General features: G+C 44.4%; 1 protein-coding gene and 1 long non-coding RNA gene across 4 annotated transcripts in view; both read right to left on the bottom strand.

Annotated features, from left to right (window-relative positions):
- Positions 1-19,726, bottom strand: part of LOC100871278 (uncharacterized) — a 208,305-nt gene extending 188,579 nt beyond the window's left edge. For all 3 annotated transcript variants that reach the window (XM_086907432.1, XM_086907434.1, XM_086907433.1), the window contains exon 1: positions 19,583-19,726. In XM_086907432.1, the coding sequence (XP_086763558.1) occupies positions 19,583-19,594 (12 nt within the window). In that variant the 5' untranslated portion in view covers positions 19,595-19,726. The remainder of the gene's footprint in view (positions 1-19,582) is intronic.
- Positions 19,727-20,126: 400 nt separating this feature from the next.
- The window catches only part of LOC147657712 (uncharacterized), a 14,115-nt gene continuing 13,291 nt past the window's right edge, over positions 20,127-20,950 (bottom strand). The window contains exon 2 of the long non-coding RNA XR_015291866.1: positions 20,127-20,361. This is a non-coding gene — a long non-coding RNA (uncharacterized LOC147657712). The remainder of the gene's footprint in view (positions 20,362-20,950) is intronic.

Here is a 20,950-nt window from a genome sequence, read left to right as displayed (position 1 = left end):
TCGTTCGTATGCGAAGAAGCGGCCGTAAGAAGGACAGGAAGGCGACGATGAGGGACGCGGTGGTTGGAGCAGGATGCGCTCATCCTACCTGGATGGCCGTCTGCCACGCCCGCCATTCACCTTCAACTTGGTCTCTCCGTCGCGGTGCTCGCTCGTGTGCGTCGTAACCGAGGCCGTGGAACGACTGAAAACCGGCGCAGAAAATAGCGAGAGGAGACGAGCGCGAACGCGTTGTTGATAAATACCAGAATCGAAACCAGTCCCCGGACAAATTGTCCCGGATTAGCTCGAGCCTATTCGTTTCCGCGAAACGAATTTACGATATTTACGAACTCGTCGGCCGCGTTACGAAGTAATTTAAATAATCCCGGAATCTTTCGACGTTTTATCCACGTTTATTTTTTTAACGTCGAATCGTGAACGATCGATCGATCGACGGAAACGAAGCGAGATGTATTCGCGCGTCTCTTCCTGTCTTTCAAGGCCTCTACCGAGAGAACTGTAAGAGGTTGTAACGATGCTTGCTTTATCGTAATCGTGATTTATTCGAACGAGTATGAGCTCCGAAGAGAACTGATTAAAAAAAAAAAAATTAAATATTAGGTTAGACGAGCCGAAGGATGACTCGAAGAGATGATTAATCGTTATCGTGATGGGCAGAGAAACAAAGAGGTCGTCTAAACCGGCACGCAGTTATCGTATTTCTAACGTAGAATCGAGGAGAACGCGCACTGAACGTTGAACGGCGGCGTTGGATCGCGCGCTTATTCCATAAGTCTGCGATCCGTAATTGCCATAATTACGCGTAATCGTGGCGGATCGAAAAGGAATTGGGAGGAGACGAGAGATGCACGAGACGTTTCGATCCGCCGCGTCTCTCCCACTTTTTTCTTCTTCTTCTTCTTCTCTCGTTTTTCCCCTCCCCTCCCATTTCTTTTTTCACTTACCGCGTGTTTTCCTTCCCACGAAATTCGGTAATCTCGATTAATTTCACGTGCACGAGGAAACGGCGGCACGTAAGAGCACGAATTCCAAGATTACCGTCATCAGGGGACGGTTAATAATCGTGGAAGCGACAAGAAGCGACGAGGACACGCGATCAAGAAATATATTCCACGCATTCCACCGCATTTCCACCGTAAGCGTACACTTTTCGATGCATCGACTTCGATACTTATAAGGAATTTCACGTATAATTTTCTGGGAAAACACAGAGATTGCGAGAGATCGTACGCGGCCTAATTACAGTGGTTAACCGATTGGCCTGTAATCTCTATCGATCGAGGGGCCAAGGGATCTATAATATTTTATATATATATATATAAAATATATATATATATATCCCTGCCTATCGTATTGTGTTATAATTAATAATTTCTCCGTCGAGCCGTAATTCCGTGCAATCAGTCCTATCTGCTCGCGTCGAAATAACTCCCCGTATAAAAAACACTTTACTACTTGACTCCTCGATTGGAAACCGCAAAAACCGCGACCGATCTTGTCCCAAGAAATTTCACTTCTCGGGCCCGAAGCGTAAAAATGGAGCACCGATTCTTTCTCGAGCCGAGACGGGGAAAGAAACACACAGCGACTACACACCTGTCCGAAATCTCCTCGCGAGACTTTTCTCGTCGTCGAAGGGAGGGGAAGGACGACGATCGCGAATATCGCGTTCAATTCATCCACGACGGCGGCGGATAAAGTTTCAACCGACGTTCAAACCGAACGTTGAAGCCTCCAACGTGGCTGCGGAAATGTCCGTTGAAACGAGGTGAAGGCCACCAGATGCAGATACGCGCGTGGACACGGGCGTATCAAGGTGCATACACAAAGCAAAGAGTCGGCGTTTAGGCCGCTTTAAACAAGCTAAGGCGACGCTTAACGGTGGATAAGCGTAAGTAACTAACTACAAGCGAGTTGCATAACACGAGTGGCCTTTGTCTTTGTCGCGACGTGTGACACCGGCTACTTCGTGTTAAAACGTTAAAACCTCTCCCTCCCCCCCTTCCCCTCCCCTCCACGAGTCGAACGAGCCTAGCTATCGGCAATTGCGTTAACCTTAAGCCGATACTACTGCGCGCCTTCTGAACGCGAGTACGTTCGTTCCACGTGCGAACAGCTACCGTGCCAGATATCGTGCCCTATAACACGTTTATGCGCGCCGTATGTATCGCGTTTGCGCGTAAAGATAGGCGTGCGTGTGCGCATGCGTGGCGCTCGCACACTCGCCGTCACCCATCTCGTTTCCAATGGTTTTCTCGACGAAACGAAACAATTGCGATTACGAGTAATCGAAATATCGAAAGAAAGTTTGAAGAGGGAATTGAGCGAGGAAAATAAATTTCCACGGCGTTCCAACGAGGAATAAGGCGGTTTCCGGCCTTAGACCACGATTTACTCGATCGATTTTTTACTCTTTAGCAATCGGAACGGACGAGGCATTTGCGTTCGTTCGATCGCCCGAACGAACGAATCGTTGTTACGAGCGCGATTCGCTGTTACGAAGAGGAGGAGGGGAAGGAGAAGGAGAAAAGGAAAAGAAGAAAAGACATTGGAACGACACCCGGTATGTAGGCGAACCACGCGACGTATCGTGCGACACAGGAGAAGGGCGTGCCTGCAGTCGCTGCGCAGTTTGTTGCACGCGCTGCAATCGTCTGCATGCACCGAGATGTGAGAGTTGCACGAGCCACGTACGTGAACGTGTACGTGCGTGCGTGTACGCAAACAGCTGAGCCGCGCGCACGAGCGTGGCTCCGGCCTTTTTATGCGGGCAAAGATATCTAATGTGACGTCTCTCCGTGAAAAACGAAGCGGCCGAAATGCAACGCGATGATACAACTACGGGGGGAAAAAAGAAATAAGACGGTCGCGCGACGTTACGCGTCACTCGCAATTAGCCTCTCCGTGCACGTTTATTCTTGGAAATCGCTCAATGAAACAAAGTCGCTACGCGATCCGTGTGAATTTTACTCGAATCGAATTGGGAATTTATTTTTTTCTTTCGTTCCAGCCGATCCTACTCGCGTCACGTATTTAAATTTAAATTTCTTCGGCGTGTAACTTAATCTCTCTCTGAAAGAAGGGAATTCCGGTATCGTTTTATTATCCATGCTTTACGAAACAATGTTTTAAAATATACGTATACATATTCAAATTTTACGGTTACATGGCCGATAACGACGATTGGTAACGAGAATATTTTTCATTATTGCTCGGGGCAAAATGCCAAGTTGCGTTACGCAATAAAACTCTGTGTATGATCTGTGTGGAGAGAAACGCGAGAGAAACTTGATAATAACTGATAGAGAGAGACTCGTAACCAAGCTGTCAATGAACCTACCACTTATCGTCCAACACGAAACGCGATACGATAAGAATGAAAAGGAGGGAATCATCCGATCGAAATCGTTCTTTTCTAACATTTCCACCCAATACCCGTTAACGATTAATCGCATCCTTGTTATCGTCATCTTCTCTAAACAGGCACGAGACTGCGTTACGATTAATCATGCGTGACAAATTTATCTCGAGTTAACTCGGTTGTTAACCAATCTGTAATTTTCTTACCGATCGCAATTATCTTTTTGTGGGTGAGAAGTCTAACGTTCTCGTCAACGTGCAGAAGAAGGAAGGAAGATTAGGAGGAGAGAATTGAACGGAATCCTGATAAATTTGATGAATTTCGAGCGAAGAAAGGATAGAACGAATTCGATTCAGCAACGAATCACGTCCGTGGATGACGTCCCTGCTCGTAGTCGAGGAGCACGGAGCGTGTCGGTGGCAAGGGTCCCCCTACTTCCGGCCAACCATATCCGGCAGAACGCCCACCTATATCTCGATCCGCCAGACCGTGCACACTCCCTACCGTGCCACGATCCGCTCTATCGTCGTCCAATTGTGATAGATGTTCTCGAAATTGAGCTCGAACTGACTCTCGTAATCCAACGAGAAAAATTCCGTCCTTGAGGGGTACGAACGACGCGCGATCTTACACCCGGCGAGAGTGTAAGCGTATGGGACGAAACGAAGGAGGAAAAGATCTCGTGTCCTCTGGGAATCTGGGGCCAAGAGGCTTTGTCCTCTCTCGGCAAACTAGCGCGCCTCCTAAAGGAAACGTGGGCGGAATAATTTATTTCGCGAACTTTACGGAATACGCGCGTAAGATCCAAGGTTTTCTGCGAAAGCTCCGCTCTTTAAATAAGATCTCGTACGGGCGATAAATAAACACAGAGCAGGGATCATACGCGAACCGGAAGCAAGAAGAAGAAAGAGGGTCATCCTCGATGGAAATTCGATCGAGACGCGAAAACGGAGTTGGGGAAAAAAGGAACGGGGGGAAAAAAGGATATTATGAAACGAACGTGCAAAAAGATCGCGCGGCACATGCCTCGATGCGTATAATGCTCGCAAAAACTAGTAACGTCTGTTCTCGGCCGTCATCTGCCGATTCGATCGTGTCGGTCTAACCGTACGCGGTTGCACACTTATCCATCCTTGGAATCTAATATAAAAATCTCATCTCGTCTCATCTCGTGTAAAGGCACAGAGGCTCGGCGAAGAGGGAGCCATCGTCGTCAAATAAAATCAATCGGTTCCGATAAAAAAAACTTACGTAACGTTACCCCTCCCTCGCGGTTACGTCTCGTTTGAAAACGCTACGGGAGCGGAATCGTTAATTTTCCCCTCCATTTTTCGTGAAATAATAAAGCTGGAAGGTTGGACTCCCTGGGCTGGACCCCGTTGGAAACAAGTGTTGCGCAAGCGAATATTTTTCGAATCCTGTTCGATTTTTATACGCGCCCCGATATTTATCTCGTATTTATCTCGCCCCGAGTTATCGTAATTAAACTCGCGCACGGGTAATCCGACACGTTCGTCGAGCCACGCGCAATTTTATCATCGCGGTCCTCACACGCGTGGGTGTCCGAAGGGCTTAAGAGATACGCGGAACAAAGTAAAACGGGCGAAACTCGATAAAGAAAAACTTGACGAAGAAACCTTTCGACCCCGATCCAGCTCCCATTAACCATCCGCGACAACGAGATTGGACGTTGAATGGGATTTATTGGCCGAGTGACATCGCGCTCTAAAACGATTATATTCGGTTTATTATTATCTGGACGCGGTGTGGTCGGAGCTCGATCGATCGCCCCAACGTGTCTGACGCGGTAAACTGGCTGCGGTTTTAAACGGAAGAGGCGGGTGAAAAAGCGGAGAAGAATGAAAGAGTTCGAGTGTTGGAAGGAGAGGGAGGGGAGGATTAACCCTCTGCGAACCAACGACTCCGCGCGATTTCCTTCGCGCCTCCGTTCTTGGGTGAATCTCTTGGCTGAGTTGAAATGATTTCGCGCGCAAATTAACGCTTTTAATTTTTTGCGTATCTTTGCAGGAAAGAAAATTGCGAGGAAAGAAAATTTGTTGGATATTAAAGTCTATATTGTCGTTTTATTTTAATAATAAAGTATTGTAATACAATAACTGTTATTCATCTTTTTATGCTACATCTCTATTTTCATATTCCTTATTTCCCTTCTCTCTATCGTCAATTTCTTAACGAACAGGAATAATTTCGTTATTTAATAAAACTTGCAAAACTCAGGAAAACTTTGAAAACAATATTTCTATCGCCACGACTGTCAAACTCAATTAACTAACGCCGAAAATGTGGCTCGATCACGGTCTAATTTCAAATAAAAACTATATTATTCCACGTTCTATAAGATTATATCTAAAAACCGCTTAGAAATGTATTCGTGAAGCGATATTTCACAAAAATCAAACGTAAATAAATATCTGTTCGAATTACCCGAGAGCGCAGCAAAGGGTTAAAAGAGAATCAGAGAGATGATCGGGGCGTGATCTGTTCGCAACAAGGATTCCCAGACACGACGCGACAACCGATAAATGTCCTTATCGTATTTCTACTAACGCTCGCAGAGTCAGCGTTCCGCTATCTGTTAATCATTTCGGCCAGGCATGCGCAAGTATGTAGCTCTCGAGTTTCCAATTACACGTAACAAGGGCCGGTCGCTTACACGAACGATAATACGCTGTATCAGCGAGGATAATAAACCACGAACAACCAAGCATCAGCAGGATGTGTAATTGCGGGATGGAAGTGAAAAAAAAAAAAAAAATCAATAAAAATCGCGCTCCTCCAAGTTCAAAAAATCATACCTCCCTCCTCTTTGACTAATCCCTGTCGCGTCTCGATGAGCATCGACGCGTGATTGCAATCGTGATAGGAAATAGGCGCGAGTTTATCGAGTTAAGAACGAAGCTGCGTTTCGACGATAAGGGAAAGGAGGGATGCAGCGGCTCGTGGCCAATGTACGGTGACCATTTGTCACGCTTGGTTACCGCGATGCTTGTGCATCGAAGTGACTTCATAAACTCACGGGAGGAACACCTGCGGCGCGTGAGGATGCTCGCATACCTTCCATCCAACTGTCAACCTAATACCTGTTATCCAAACAATCCGACGATCGCAAACTTTGCCCAACATATCTACAAACAAATCGATAACCGATCCCCATCGAGAAATCTTCCATCGCGTTTAATCCTTTTTTCGATTCTATTCGCGTACAGACGCGACAGGTTGACAGGTTTACACGCGTGTAATTCTCCCTCTGTGTGTATATCACGCGTGGAATGTGCCGATGATGAAAATATATACACGGATGCGCAATTCTGATTTCTGAAGCGTGGTGGCGGCGGAGCAAGTGACAAGGGTGAAAATGACGGAAGAAACGAAACAATCACGCAAAAGAACGGTTCGAGTCGGATTTTTGCTTTTCACGAGAAAGAGCGAAGGCGTGGCATTCTGTTGTGAGTTGAAGAGTCGCAGGAAGTTGGCTCGAGAAGTTCAACGAAATTTTGCTTTGCTCGAAGCAAATTCGCCGGTCGATTATTCGATTTTGTCGCGCGAATGGTAACCATTTGATGGAAATTTAGAGATAGAGACGGCGATATACGGTCTCGACGACGAGCATCGCGAACTCGGCTATAAAACGGGCGTAAAATAATGCCCGACACTTGGATTGCAAAACACATGTAACTTTGGCGGTACGAGCATCGTTCACTTGCTCGTAAAATGCCAGCACGGGGTTATGATTCACCCAATACGTACTTTGGATCGCATTCTTAATTTCGTTAAAATTCAGTTTGAACGAGCGAGTTTACCATTTTTCCCGGGAGAAAGACGATCGTCTCCTATTTTTTCGTGAAATCGAAGGAAAACGAGAGTTCATTCTTGCCTCGAATCTTCCGATCTTTGCAAAAATCTCTTGTGAAAAGAGTCGAATATTAAAATATTAGGATCGATATGGAATATTATTCGCGAACGGATCGTAAAACGAATCGAAAACGAGTGGTAAATCGAAGGACAGATCGAAATTTGTAAACCGTTGCTTATCGATCTTACGCACAAGTGTCGAAACGGGGCGATTCCATAACGAGAGGCGTTCACGCCCAAGCGAGAAGGGAAAAAGAAACGAATAAAATAAGATAAAATAAAATTCGCGGAGAGACGCGAAACGCAAATGCAGCGAGACACAAAAGGAACAACAATTATTCAGCGTTGCCGCAAGGAAGTCACCCACCAGGGCCACATGCTGAGACGATCACGTTCCGCGGACCGGTTCGCCGTACAATATCGTGAAATCCCGTAACTACAACCAATGCCAAGCCTCCTCCTTGAACGGGATCGAAATTTCTTCGAGGAATTGGATTATCAATTACTCCATCTCTTCCTCCAATTATTTCGATTTACTCTCTTGTACTCCTCGTACGTCCTCCCAAGAAATTATAAATACGCGCGATTACCTCTTCGAGAAATTTTGAAGAAATAATAGAAAAAGAATTGGTACCATTTTATTGCACAACTATCGATCGTCTGGATCAGAGTTGATCCCAACCAACAGTGCGATTACGCAAACGAATGATGTGTGGCGATTTTAATTATCTGGCGGACGTAGCGTAACGTGGCAACGGACACCGCATCAATAAGAATTTAATAAGTCATTTTCACAACTGAGAGATATAAAGGCGAGAGAGATTCTCGAAGCGGGGTGTAACCGCTACCCACGATACGCGAGGAATGCGATACCTCGCATTTGCAATACGTTTCTCTCGATAATTATGAACAGATCTATCGCGCATGCTTCTTACGCAGGATTCCTCTTACGTTTTTATCGATACGCCGTGCGTTCCTCCTGCTCGACGTTGGCGACAATTCGAAAATTCTTCGAAAATTTCAGGGAAATGAAAAGTAACGACGAGAACTGTATCGATGAACGAGGGATACATTCGTACGTTAATCGGCGCCAACATTTTATTTTTCTCCATTGCCAACCGCTTGTATAAATAATGTTCTCGAGATACGAATGCAACGTCAAAAGCGATAAATCGTGCGAATTAATTCTTTCGATATAGACACCGCGTCGAGGATATATTCACGAGCACAACCTGCATTAATATCGAGCTAATAAACCTTAACGACGAGTAAAGTGCGCGTAGGAAGGCCGCTGATGACTCTCGAACGATAAAACTTTCTTGTAATTGTTACGGATAATCTTCTTCTCGTGTTTCCTTTTTATTTTCTTTTCTTTTCCTTTTCAATTCCGTACGTGCACTGGATCGTCTTATTCGGATGTTATCGAGTTTTAAAATTTTACATTACGCGCAAGATTGTCGAAAGGAAGGGAAATAAATAAAAAAAAAAAAAAAAAGGAAAAAAAAAAAAGAAGAGAATGATTTCGATGTAATATACATCTCTTTACATCTTAAATTAACAAGTATATTATCACTTTGTTCGTGTCTTCGGGACATTTATCACCCGTGTCGGATGTAGAGACAGCGTTATGTGCAACCATCTGATTCCGTGTTAACACTTTAACATCGAAGAGATAATTGAAATTACTTGTCCGCACTTTCGATACTTTCAACGAACTTTTTTTACTCTTCTTCTCTTCTTCTTCCTCTTCTTCTTCTTTTTCCTCCTTCTTTTCTTTTTCCTCGTGAAATATGAAATATCTTTTACTTACACGTATATAATTTTATTACGTCCAAAGGATGACAAAGTAGCAAAAGAGAAAAATTCGTGTATGGAAACAGGTTTCTGGGCAGAAATTTATTACGGTTTGCGCATTCCCGGAGGAGCCGGATAATTTAAATTTCAACAATTAAGCCGATCTTTCGTGAGATAAGAGGGAACGGTTCTCGGTAGCAAGATGTTTGATTGATCATTAATAAACATTAATTCCCAACTTTAAATTGGAGCCTCGTTCGATCGATATACGGAATTTTAACCGGAGCTTTCTCCAAACCAATCACGAGGAATTCTTCATCGGCGCTCGATAATTATTCGCATAATAAATTCACGTCCCGGCTCGATCGATAATTCATACGCCACCTTGTAAGCTTTAAATTATATTATTAGCGTTTTAATTGCGCGATTATCGATTCACTCGGTGTTCGCAAGTACCTTCGAAAGTCACACACGATCCCGGTTGTGACCTTTCGGTCCGCGCGAAGATAGCGCGAGACAAGTTTGAAAAATTCGACCCGATCCAATTCGATCCAATTCGATATTCCTTCGATTCCAATTCCACAGATATAAAATCTCGCGATCGAATCGTCCTCTAATATCGGTCGACAAAGGAGCGCTGATTTTCACCGCTCCTTTTTATTCGCGTACCGGTGGCTCTACCTCGCCCTATTTGTCCGTTTTGGCCGGCAACGTGCGGAAGAAATCTTTCCGGTTTTGGCGGTGTAACCGGTTTTACCTTCTTTTTTCGTTTCACCCACCGCGTTGATGCACCGCGACACCAGACCCTCGCCAACTTTTTACCTTTTATTTATCGATGTATCCATATATATATATGCATACAGGATTAGAGACGGGGAAATTCAATGACCTTCCGATACAACGTGAAACGATATTTAATAACGCGTATGTATGATTTGCATACGTAACGTAACGCACTTAGAGATCACGTGATAAATGGACAAGCCCGATAAGTGTTATATACGGAGGGGGGATCAAAAGGTTCACCGAGTTTAAAAGTGGATCGCTCGTTTCGTGTCCTCGATATTCGGTCCAAGATATAACGCTTATCGAGGCGGATTACGACATCTTTACAAACTTCGCTCGATATTCCGTACACAATGTTCAACAACGAGCGTATCAATAGATACGCGATAACCTAAAACGGTGACACTAGAAATACGAACGAATAATAAAACTCGAGAGAACAAGAAGATATCGATCCAGTCGATTACCCAAATCTGAAACTTTTCTTTGTACCCGAACCCCAATACGACTAACCCAGAGCTCTCTGAATTAGAATAATTCAACCAGAATCTTGAAAATTGAGATACCCGATCGTCGAGGTAAGGATCTCTCCAAGGTGAGCTCTCTAAGCGCGAGGGGATCCCGTAAAACGCAAGCGGCGGCTAGGTTTTACGGGGAAGCAATATCCAACGAGCAGAAACTCTCGGTTTTCATTAGCGGTGGCGAGAGTTCAGTCGAGTTAATTTGCCCTCTAAATAGATCGGCGGGTATGCTATACGAAACCCGTCATTAGCGCGCGCCGAACAAAGAGAGACGCAGGGATTAAGAATGGTAAGAGACGGGGAAACGTATCGCTCGCGTATAATCACGATCTGCCCGTTTCGCGGCGGACTTTAATGTGCTTTAATGCTTCCTGTTACGACCATCCCGCCGGTTATTGTTTCTCCATTACGCGCTTAAACTCGAAACCAATTCGAGCGTCCCTCCTCCAGGCTCGATCTCTCTCTCTCTCTCTCTCTCTGGATAATAAATAGAATTTGGATTGTGGACGATCAGTTGGATCAAAACGTAAGCGTACAATCGATCCTATAAGTTGATTAAAGGGAAATTAAGGGGAAATTCCACGGATAAAGTTTTCACTCGCGCGGGAGCGAAAGAAGGAAGCTGAACGATCGTGGGTGAACGCGTCGCCTGTCCGTAATAATCGATGTTCAAACGTTTCTGGACATATACGTATCGGGAGAAATAGAGGTGAATTCCAGCGACGAACCTCGTCCAAGCGTGGTAGGCAGTGACGGATGTCGACAGAGTCGATAAAATCGTTTCTTACGGACGGTTCGACCGGTCGTGCGATCGGTGTCAACAGCGTAAATTGACGTCGATACCGGCTACTTATCGAATTCCAGCGGAACAAACCGATCAGCTCAGCTGCGCTTACACGGGATACACCGCTTATGATTCGCATTTTCATGAAACCGATCGTGCTTCCCCCGTGTTCCGCCGACCGATGTCGATAAATGTCCAAACGACCATATCCGAGCAACGCCGATCGATCGATGTCCCCTCCGCTGCAAAGGTTGGAAAGGAAAAAGAAAAAACCAGCGATATTCGCGACGAAGGTTGTTCTCTCTCTCTCTCTCTCTCTCTCTCTCTCTCTCTCTCTCTCTCTCTCTCTCTCTCTCTCTCTCTCTCTCTCTCTCTCTCTCTCTCTCTCTCTCTCTCTCTCTCTCTCGTGTCCCGATCCGGATGTATCACCTGGATGATAAAACGATTGGGATGGAAGAGATGGGTAGAAGTGTATCTAAATATGTAGAACGATATCGCGATAGTAGCAAGAGATGTCACGTTGCATTTTCACGGATGCAATTTGTGTTCGTTCGATTTTAGAAAGGGAGAGAGGGGAATATTCGTGGGCGGCTTGTTTATGGTCAACGTTTTCTCGACGTAATACGGTTCTATCTACGAGAGAAGTGGGGTTATTAACGTGGCAACGACAAGATTGAAGATATTATAAATCGTCTATTGGAAATTATTCGAAGATTGGATTGTATCAGTTTCCAATTACACGAATATATGAATATGTAATTATTTAGAAACAGACGTCGATCCGATTTTTATCGGATATTTAGAGCGGAGACGTCTAATTTTATCGAGACACCTTTTTGTTTTAATACGACGCCTGTGTCGAGAATGCGACTCGCAAAATTTTACGACGAAATACACCGTGAATACGTTATTTATCACCGACAGTAGCGGTATATACTTGTTGCAAAGAGACTCGCAGATGTACCAGTGACAAGAATCGTAAAGACGTCACGGTCTCAACTCGATTTAGCATAGGAAACGATCTTGTAAACGGCGTTCTTCTAAAAAAAAAAAAATGCCACGATCGTAGGAAACACGCAGTTTTCTACGAATATAGAAGCGTAGGAATAAAAAATATCGAACGTGGAATCGATGGGATTAAAGAGAGAGAGAGAGAGGAGGCAAGATGGAACACGATCGACGTTGCGTAACGATAAGAAGTTCGAGGAAAGAAAAAAGAGGACGTTGATTGGTTTTCGTTAACGAAAGCGAATCGATGCCGGGACGAAAAGTTTGGCATGTTTTAACGTTGTTGGCCACCATCGATTAAATCTTCTTCGTACGAACGGCAATTGCCAAAGCTTCGTCGACTTTAGCAACGATTGGTAAATTAAAAGATGGCCATGTTCGTTAACGCGGAGCAGAAGAAAGAAGACTCGTTTCGTCGGTGTAAAATTCACGTGGTTCCCGTTTTTGTATCATCGGAATTGGCAGTCGGTGAAAGGATATACGAGATTTATATTTATCCTGTAAACGATTATATTATTTTCCCCCCGAAAGCGCGTTGCAAAATTCACCCGCTTCGCTCGGTTGAACAGCAACGCGTGAAATTATTATTCACCTCGACTCCTCTTCGAGCGTCCACTTTCACGTACGAGATATCAATTATCATCGTCGATCGGGTTAAGCAAATTATTTTCAACGATAAATCGTTTTGTCGATGGTCTCGAGGCGAAAATAATCGGTCGGTTGCCATCCGTGAAACTGTCAGAAAGGATCGTGGACGGGCGTAAATCGGCGCAACCGATGCGTGTTCACACCCTTTAAACGAGAGACGATGGAGAGAGAGAAGTCGATCGGGCTCGCCCGATACCGATAATCGAGCATCCATAAGCGTGCACGTGAGATGGCGTCCCACGGCTACGTGGAACAAGACGCATGCATGCATTCATGCATGCGTGTACGCGTGCACACGTCCCCGCGGGTTATGGCCGCGTGCAACCGCAATGTTACTCGAAAATTAATGCAGTATAAATCAGAGGCAACACGGTCGCGACATACCCCGGAACATCTGCATCCCCTTGCGCGATAAAATGAACAAACGAGGCGTGAGATGGAAATTTATCTCCTCACGTAGACGCTCTCTCCTAGAGATTCTAATAACGCGGTTTAATAAGACGTTTTTCTTTCGACGATCATCGATACGGATACATTTACATCAACTCTGCGAGGTGAGTTTCGTTGACCGTCCAACGTTTTCAGAATCGCGGGGAAAATGTATCCATCGTACGAAACGCTTCAACTCGGTTCATTCCACCAACTCGTCGAGTATCTCTCCCCTCGATCAATACTCGCGATGAGCGCGTCTGAAATGGTTTCCTTCGTTGCATATGGAAACCTTCCAACGGGCAAAAATGTCGTTCGAATCGTACGAATTTTGCCGGTAATAAAGGATGAACTCGAGATGTCCATGTCCCGAGAATGGTGTTCAAACGTGAAACTCGTTCCTCCCCGTTATCGACGGATTTTAAATTAAGCGTCTCAATTACCAACGGACAATTTACATCCGCGCGAAATAAGAATTACTCTTTACGATATAAACCGTGATATCTCGAACATCGTAACAGGTAAGCGACACGGCGTATAAACGGCGGTTCGTAAGTAAGACATTCTTATAATGACCGTATCCACCGGTAAACCATTGATCGATAACAAAGGAGGGTGGTGCACATCTACCTACGTTGAACTCGCGTTCACATTCTGTTGGCCGCACCGTCTAGACGCGTACATCGGCACGAGGAGAACAAGAAAGATCGAGCAATAAGTTAGTCGACGATAAAATCTTAACGCTACGAACAGATAATTTATCGCTCAACATATTTACATTTGTTTTAAACGATCGTGATGGGTAAAGGAATCGAGTCGTGTTCACGAAAAAAAAAAAAAAAGAAAGAAAAAAGAAAAAAAAAAATAAGAAATTCTCGCCTTTCGTATCGCGCGTATTATCTCGTTATTTTTTCTTTTAATTTTTTTCTTTTTTTTTTCCAAATTATCGGCCGGTCAAGATGAATAAATTCTAATCACAACAAATTCTATGAATATGCAAAACGATCCACGTCACTGTGTAACATTTATCGACTCGATCTACGCGTTTGATAGGAAACGAATAACTTCGTATCGTGAATTTCATCGATAATCCCGTGAAAACCTGTCCCCGAATGTTTAATTAAAATCGGACAGCTCGCGCACACGGTTCACCGGCTCGTGTATTTCAGAACTCGGCGACCTATAGCTACACGTTCGAGCGAATGTTGCACTCGTTGTGCAATAACCAACACGTGCCGTGTCTTAAATATAGCGCAAACCGTGTTCCCTCTCTCCATCTCTTTCCCTTACTCCAAGTTTTCCACCAAACTTCGAAGGGAGCAACGAATCGAGGTTCGCCTCTTCGAAAGAATCTTCGAAAAAAAATAAAAAAGCACGTCTCGATGAGAGGATGATTGAAAATAAAAATTCGCATCCACCACTCGTGGTAGATAGACTCGATCGTTTTTTTTCTTTCCCCAACGCTTCTGATACGCGTTGAAAACAAGAGAGCGATAGTCAAGGTAAGACGATAATAAGATAACTTACCGTCTAAGCCGTGTTCAAACGCAAGGTAAAAACCGCATCGAGATCGAAACCTGGTGGAACGCGAGTTCGACTTGAATTTCAAATTCTCAAAATATACACACACATATATATATATATATTCAAAGTACTTCTCGATCGAAGCGAGAGCCAATTAATATTTCGCGGGCCTTTTTTTGGCGTGTGACAATTGACGGATCGAACGATACAAATTTCACGAGTTTAGTCATAAATTAGATGTTATAGATTACAATCGAACGCGACGATGAAAACGATGCCGGAAAAGAATTCGAAGACTCTGCAACTCGCGAGTTTCACTCACGTATAAGTACGTAGCGAAGAAATATAATCCGTGACGGCCATATATACCGTGGTTGCATCGTACCGCGGCTTGGCAACCGACCGATTCATTTATTTCGGACGCCAACTTTAAATCCATCGGAACAATTAAACCGGTACGATACCGGTGCACGCATATCGCGTGGGCGTCGCGTTCAAAACGCCACGCACGATCTTTCCTGTATCGTGCGGCTGCCTGGTTCGCGGCAGATAAGAGAGAAGGCAAAAATTGCCGCGTCGCTCTAATAAAAAAATAAACCCAAGTGCTACACGGGCGGAATAACCCGCGCTCTGCTCGCTAAAGTAACGATCCACGTATAAAGAGCCGAGTTTACCTTCGTAAACGCCTCTTTTCGACAGTTTAACGTACGATATTAAAAGATCGAACTTATCGATTTTTTTAATGGTAAATGAAAACGAGACGTGCGCATACCTGTTTTCTCCTTTGCAAGAGAGTATAAAAGTGCGATAAAAACGATGAGGGAAAATTTAACGAACGTTTATTATTATTATTATTGTTATTGTTATTATAGAGAAGTTTTAGCGTTGAAAGGAAAAAAAAACCTCGAACACTTCGAGAATTATTTTGAGAAATTCGGACCCGGACTTTTTATTATTATTATCGGGATTCGCTGTTAAAAACGAGAATTTCTAGATCTTTGACCGCCAATTTCCCGAAAATTAATAAAATATCGATGAAAAAAATAAAGAATCCAGAGAGCGGCTAAAAATCTGAAATCTATACACAATAAACGCGGACGATGAGAAGAAAAAAAACGTTCTAAAAGGACCGTTAAAATTCTCCATTAAAAGCGCGTTTTCGATGTTTATTCGAGCTATTAAACGTCTCGAAAGATTCCAGGTATATATCCATCGGATATTCTCCACAAGAATAGGTTTCGAAAAGGGCCGCCCAATCTTAGACGAGGATTCCTAAGATCGTGGAATCGAACGATAGGAAGACGAATGGAAATTGGGTGCATTACCGGGTATATTTGAGCCAGGGAACAAATGGAGCTCGGCGTATCGTCTTTGACAAGAAGCATGTATCACTTTCACGAGGGCTGCGAGCTGTACGCGCGGGTGATGAATCGTGGCACACCGTTCTTTCATTTTTCACGTCCATAGGGCACCGTTCGACGACGGTTTCGTTCGCTTTTGAACCGTTCTCCATCCGGGGAATATATCGCGATACGACACACGACGGTTGAACCGTCGCCACCCTTCCACGGAATTTATACCGCGCGGTATTCCACACGGGAATGTTAAATATCCCGTGTTGGCCGGCCGGTTGTGATATACGGGCCGATAAACGTTCATTTGTGACGAGGAAAATTTTTATCGACTTCCTCGACGACGGCGAGAAGGTGAAATAATGTCAATATTTACGGCACGTTTTAAACGATCGCAACGGAACGGATAAAGGTAACGTTTAATGTTGCATTACTCAAATCTCATTGGCGGCATTGGCGCGATTTTAATATTCCGAATACCTTGCCGTACACCTTGCCGCGACGAATAATTAAACGCGTATCACGAGCGCGATACGGCTTCGAATAATTCTCTACGTAATTTCGTGGATTCTTTGATCTTATTGCGTTACACGTACACATTATATTTACCATAAATTCGATCAACGTTGTACGAACGGGAGATACGAGTTTCGAGATGACGAAATATGTAAGAGACATAAGAGAAAACAAAAAAAAGGAGGGGGGGCGAGGGAGGGGGGGGGGAATGACGCGAGCGTGGCCACGCGTCGATCGATGCGCGTCACGATGCAAATGCGTTTGAACCGTAAACGTATCTCGCGAGCGTAAACGAACACCGATATCGCGAATTGAATTCGAAAAAGGAGAGGTTCGCCGTAGCATACTTAACGCTATGCATCACTGCGAATATTATTGATGCGTCTCGCGAATTCAACCGCGTGATGCACGCCCCGACCGATGGCCTCTATTAAATTCGGCTCGACGCTAAATATGCTGATTCGTCGCTGCAGGTGGCACCGTCGTCGGTGGTGGTTGGTTGGTTGGTCGGGTTAATGGCGATGCCTTCTCGAGCGAGGGGCCGACGACCGATTTTCATGGGACAACCGATAGGGGCACACGTGGACGGAGGAACGGGTTCTTCCTTCGAGGGAATTTTTTTCTCCGCCAGGACTCGGTCCACGCGATCGTCGATTCGTCGCACTTGCGAAAAAGAAGGCGCATATTTATCGTGGTCGTTAATAATGCACCGGCCGAGGAGGGGCACGGGGAGGGAAGAAGAATTTCTTTGCCCGAACGCGCCAACATTCGATTCGCATCGTCTTCGATTGTCGCGCGCTCTCTCTCTCTCTCTCTCTCTCTCTTTCTCTCTCCACCACAAGGTCTCGAGCAAGCTGAGACTCATTAAGATCGTAGACGACGGCCGCCACGAAGGTTTCTAACGCGGCTAATCTGATGATCGTTCACAGTTGTTTCGGTGAAATCGGTCGAGGCTCTGATTCCTACCAAATTCTTATAAATCCGTACCAGCGCGATTAAATAAATATTCGATTCGCAAGATAAACTTGTTTACTTCCTTGCCAAGGAATGTTTATTCGAAAGAGGTCGAGAGGTGCAAGCGACGAAATTAAACAGGCTTATACCGGTTTGTCGAGTTTCCCGATGTTAATTTCTCAGTTTTAATCCTCGCCCCCCCCTATTTTCAAAGTCACCGTCCAAACGTCCGCGTTTCGGACAAAGAAACTCTCTCTCTCTCTCTCTCTCTCTCTCTCTCTCTCTGTCTACGCATCGTCCAATTTATAATATCGAAAATTCGCGTATTTGGAACCGCTTTCGAGAGATATCGGCCGATTTGTAAATCGTGGGGGCACGCAACGATTTTCAATGATCCAGAAATAAATCCTCCCTCCAATGCTGGAATCGTCATGACGATAAAACGACTACAGATCGAGCGCGTGTACCCTTTCGCCATTGATTATCCTTTTTTCACCGATATATACCGTCCGACTGGTTTACGAAGGCGAGCCAGGACTTTTTCCTCCTGTTTTGCCCGTCCACGGACGATCACGAGAAGAGGGGAAAGAAAAAGCAGGAGGAGGAAGCCGGGGCGAAGGAGGAACAGAAGAGGAAGAAGAGGAAGGAAAGGGTTAACGTACTCGCCACACCCTGCTTTAAAGATTGTAAACGATTATTAATGCCCCACCGTGTCTGACCCGTAACCCGCCTCTCTCTCTCTCTCTCTCTCTCTCTCTCTCTTCTCTTTTCTTCTCCCTCGACCGGTCTCCTCTTACACCCCTCCCAAATATCCGTGCAACAAAACGGAATGGCATAACCGGGAGAAATCGAACGAATCGAATCGGCCGATACGGCCGCTTATCCGACGCTTTTCTTAATTAGCCGGGCCACGTTATGGGATATGAGCAAAGTTATGCTCCTAATTTGCGTAACGCGGGCCGCCCGCATTAAGATATTCCCGCCCAATCGTGAGAAGAATTTAGGGGCGAATAATGAAACGAAATAAATTAGCTCAATTAATAAGTCGGGTAACGACTTCCATGTCGAGTTAAACGGGATAAAATCGGGAAAAAATAAATTCCCCCGAAATCTGTTAACGAAGATGCGAGAAGACGTGAAATTGCCGGCTAGGTAATTCAAATTAATTGGTTATCATTAATTCGGTGGGTTGATGTACAGCGAGTACGGGATAAGGATTTGAGAAAGTTTCTCTATATGTGTGTGTATTTACAGGATGTGGAAGCGGATGAATTTCGATTTGTAAACCAGCTTTTATCCGGAATGATTATGCCCATTGAATATTATCACCGAGTCGCGATAAAATTGCGATAAATTTTACAGGAGGCGGAAGTTTTCGATACTTTCGGTAGTCCTTGTTTATCGATATTTATGGGACAGTTTCGATTCCCCGAATTCGCTATTATCGGATGTTACGTTTAAACCGCGCGCCCGATAATCCGCGATATGAAACGATACGACGGCGTATAAAGATAACGTTCCGATACATGGGAGGAAGTGTCGATGTCGCATTATGCAAATTGCACGTGACACGTGCTATATATCTCGCTGGAAGTTGCGGCAACCCGTCATGGAGGAAATTTTGCATAAAATCGCGTTACTTATAACGGGTCCGCTCGTCGATCCGTAATCGAGAGCAGTGAAAAAAACTAAGAAGAAAGAAGAGACGAGGATGAGAAGGATGAAGAAAAAAAAAAAAGCGAGGAGAAATCAAGCGTAAAAATTGTCACGAAAATTTGCCGCTTTCCTTGTGAACCGCCTTAAGATCTCGTTAAGAAAGGGGGAAAAAAAAAAAAAAAAAAAAAAGGAATAGAAAAAAATAAAACTTCCCTATCGTTTGCCTACCTACCGAATGTGCATGTCGAGCGTAAGAAGCGTGATAAAACGGTAAAAGATAATAAATAAGAATTGGAGGTGTGGGTGGGAACGGCGTTGAAAACGGCCGGGCATTAAAATTAGTAGAAACGGATAGAAACTGATGATGACTCACCATGAAAACCATGAACCTTGATTGCAGGTTGGCGCTCTCGATGTAAGTCACCGTTTCCAGCCACCGTTTGCTCGCCTGTGTACTCGGCCTGCGTGCTCACTTCCTTTCTCCGTTTTCAATCGTTTTCCTGGGATATTAATTCACTTCACAGCCGAGAAATCGATCGGTCGGTCCACTTCGATAATCACAACTCGATTGCACTCTCTGTCCAATCTTATGAATATACTCTCCGCAGGGAATCATACGCGGTCACCGATAAATTCAGAAAAAGAAAACCACGATCAACGACGAGCGGAGAAAATTATGGTCGAAGAAGAAAGGGGGGGGGGATGGGGCGGAGCGGGGGAAGAGGGGAATAAAAAAAAAAGTGCGATGCGAAAAATAATTGCTCGCGCGATTCCGACACTTAGTGCTCCTCTCGATTATATTTTATATATATATATATATATATATATTTGTTTCTTATATTTTTAATGCGTAATTATATTTATATATCGGTATTATATGTAGTTGCGTGTATATTAATATACGTGGTGTATATCTGTCACGCTTATTGAACGACGCCTTCTAACAACAATTATTCAAAAAACATTGACGTTTTTTTTTCTTTTCTTTCCTTTTTTTTTCTTTTTTTTTTTCGCTTTCTGTATTGCCTATTAATTTAACTATCTAAGTAACTTATTAATTGGCTATCGGTGGCGACAGATACAGATACTGGCTCTCTACTGGCATCTGATTGGCATACTGGCATGAATACTGGCCCGTTCGGCGTACGTCACCTGCAACATACAAACGCACGTATCTGCATTAGAAATTAGTCTGCACACGGTTGAGGGAAACTTAACCAGTAACGGCAAGGTTTTATCATAATTCTACTCTCGTTTCCTAACTGCTAAATTAAAATCCTGAAAACCGAGTAAAACCGAGTAATTGTTGTTCCGTGTTCGATGACATTCTTACCTCGAGTTACCTCGAATACCTCTAAGCGCAAAATGCAGACGTTTTTTGCTTCGTATTTTCATGTATTTCGTGCGAAACGAAATTTTCCTTTCCAAAAGAAAAAAAAAACTTGATCTCTTCGACGACCAAATTTAATTAGCTACGAAAAAAAGAGAGAGAGAGAGAGAGAGAGAGAAAAGGAAAGAAACGCAACAGATTGTGCATAACGAGCGAACGCAATGGCATCATTTTGATTCGGGCGCGGTCAGACAGAAGCAAGCCAGGCCCATGACGCACCCGGTCTTTATTTAAATCATTCGATCCGTCACGCTATAATCGATTAACGCTAATAGAAGAAGGGAGGGGGATAGAGTTGACCGGTGAATCGAGATGCACGATTTCTAGCTCGCCACTCGTACCTTGATCGAG

Source organism: Apis florea, unplaced genomic scaffold, assembly GCF_048593485.1.
Source record: "Apis florea isolate Af1SG1 unplaced genomic scaffold, ASM4859348v1 contig_2897_pilon, whole genome shotgun sequence".
NCBI lineage: Eukaryota > Metazoa > Arthropoda > Insecta > Hymenoptera > Apidae > Apis > Apis florea.
This window is presented reverse-complemented; position numbering and strand designations above follow the sequence as displayed.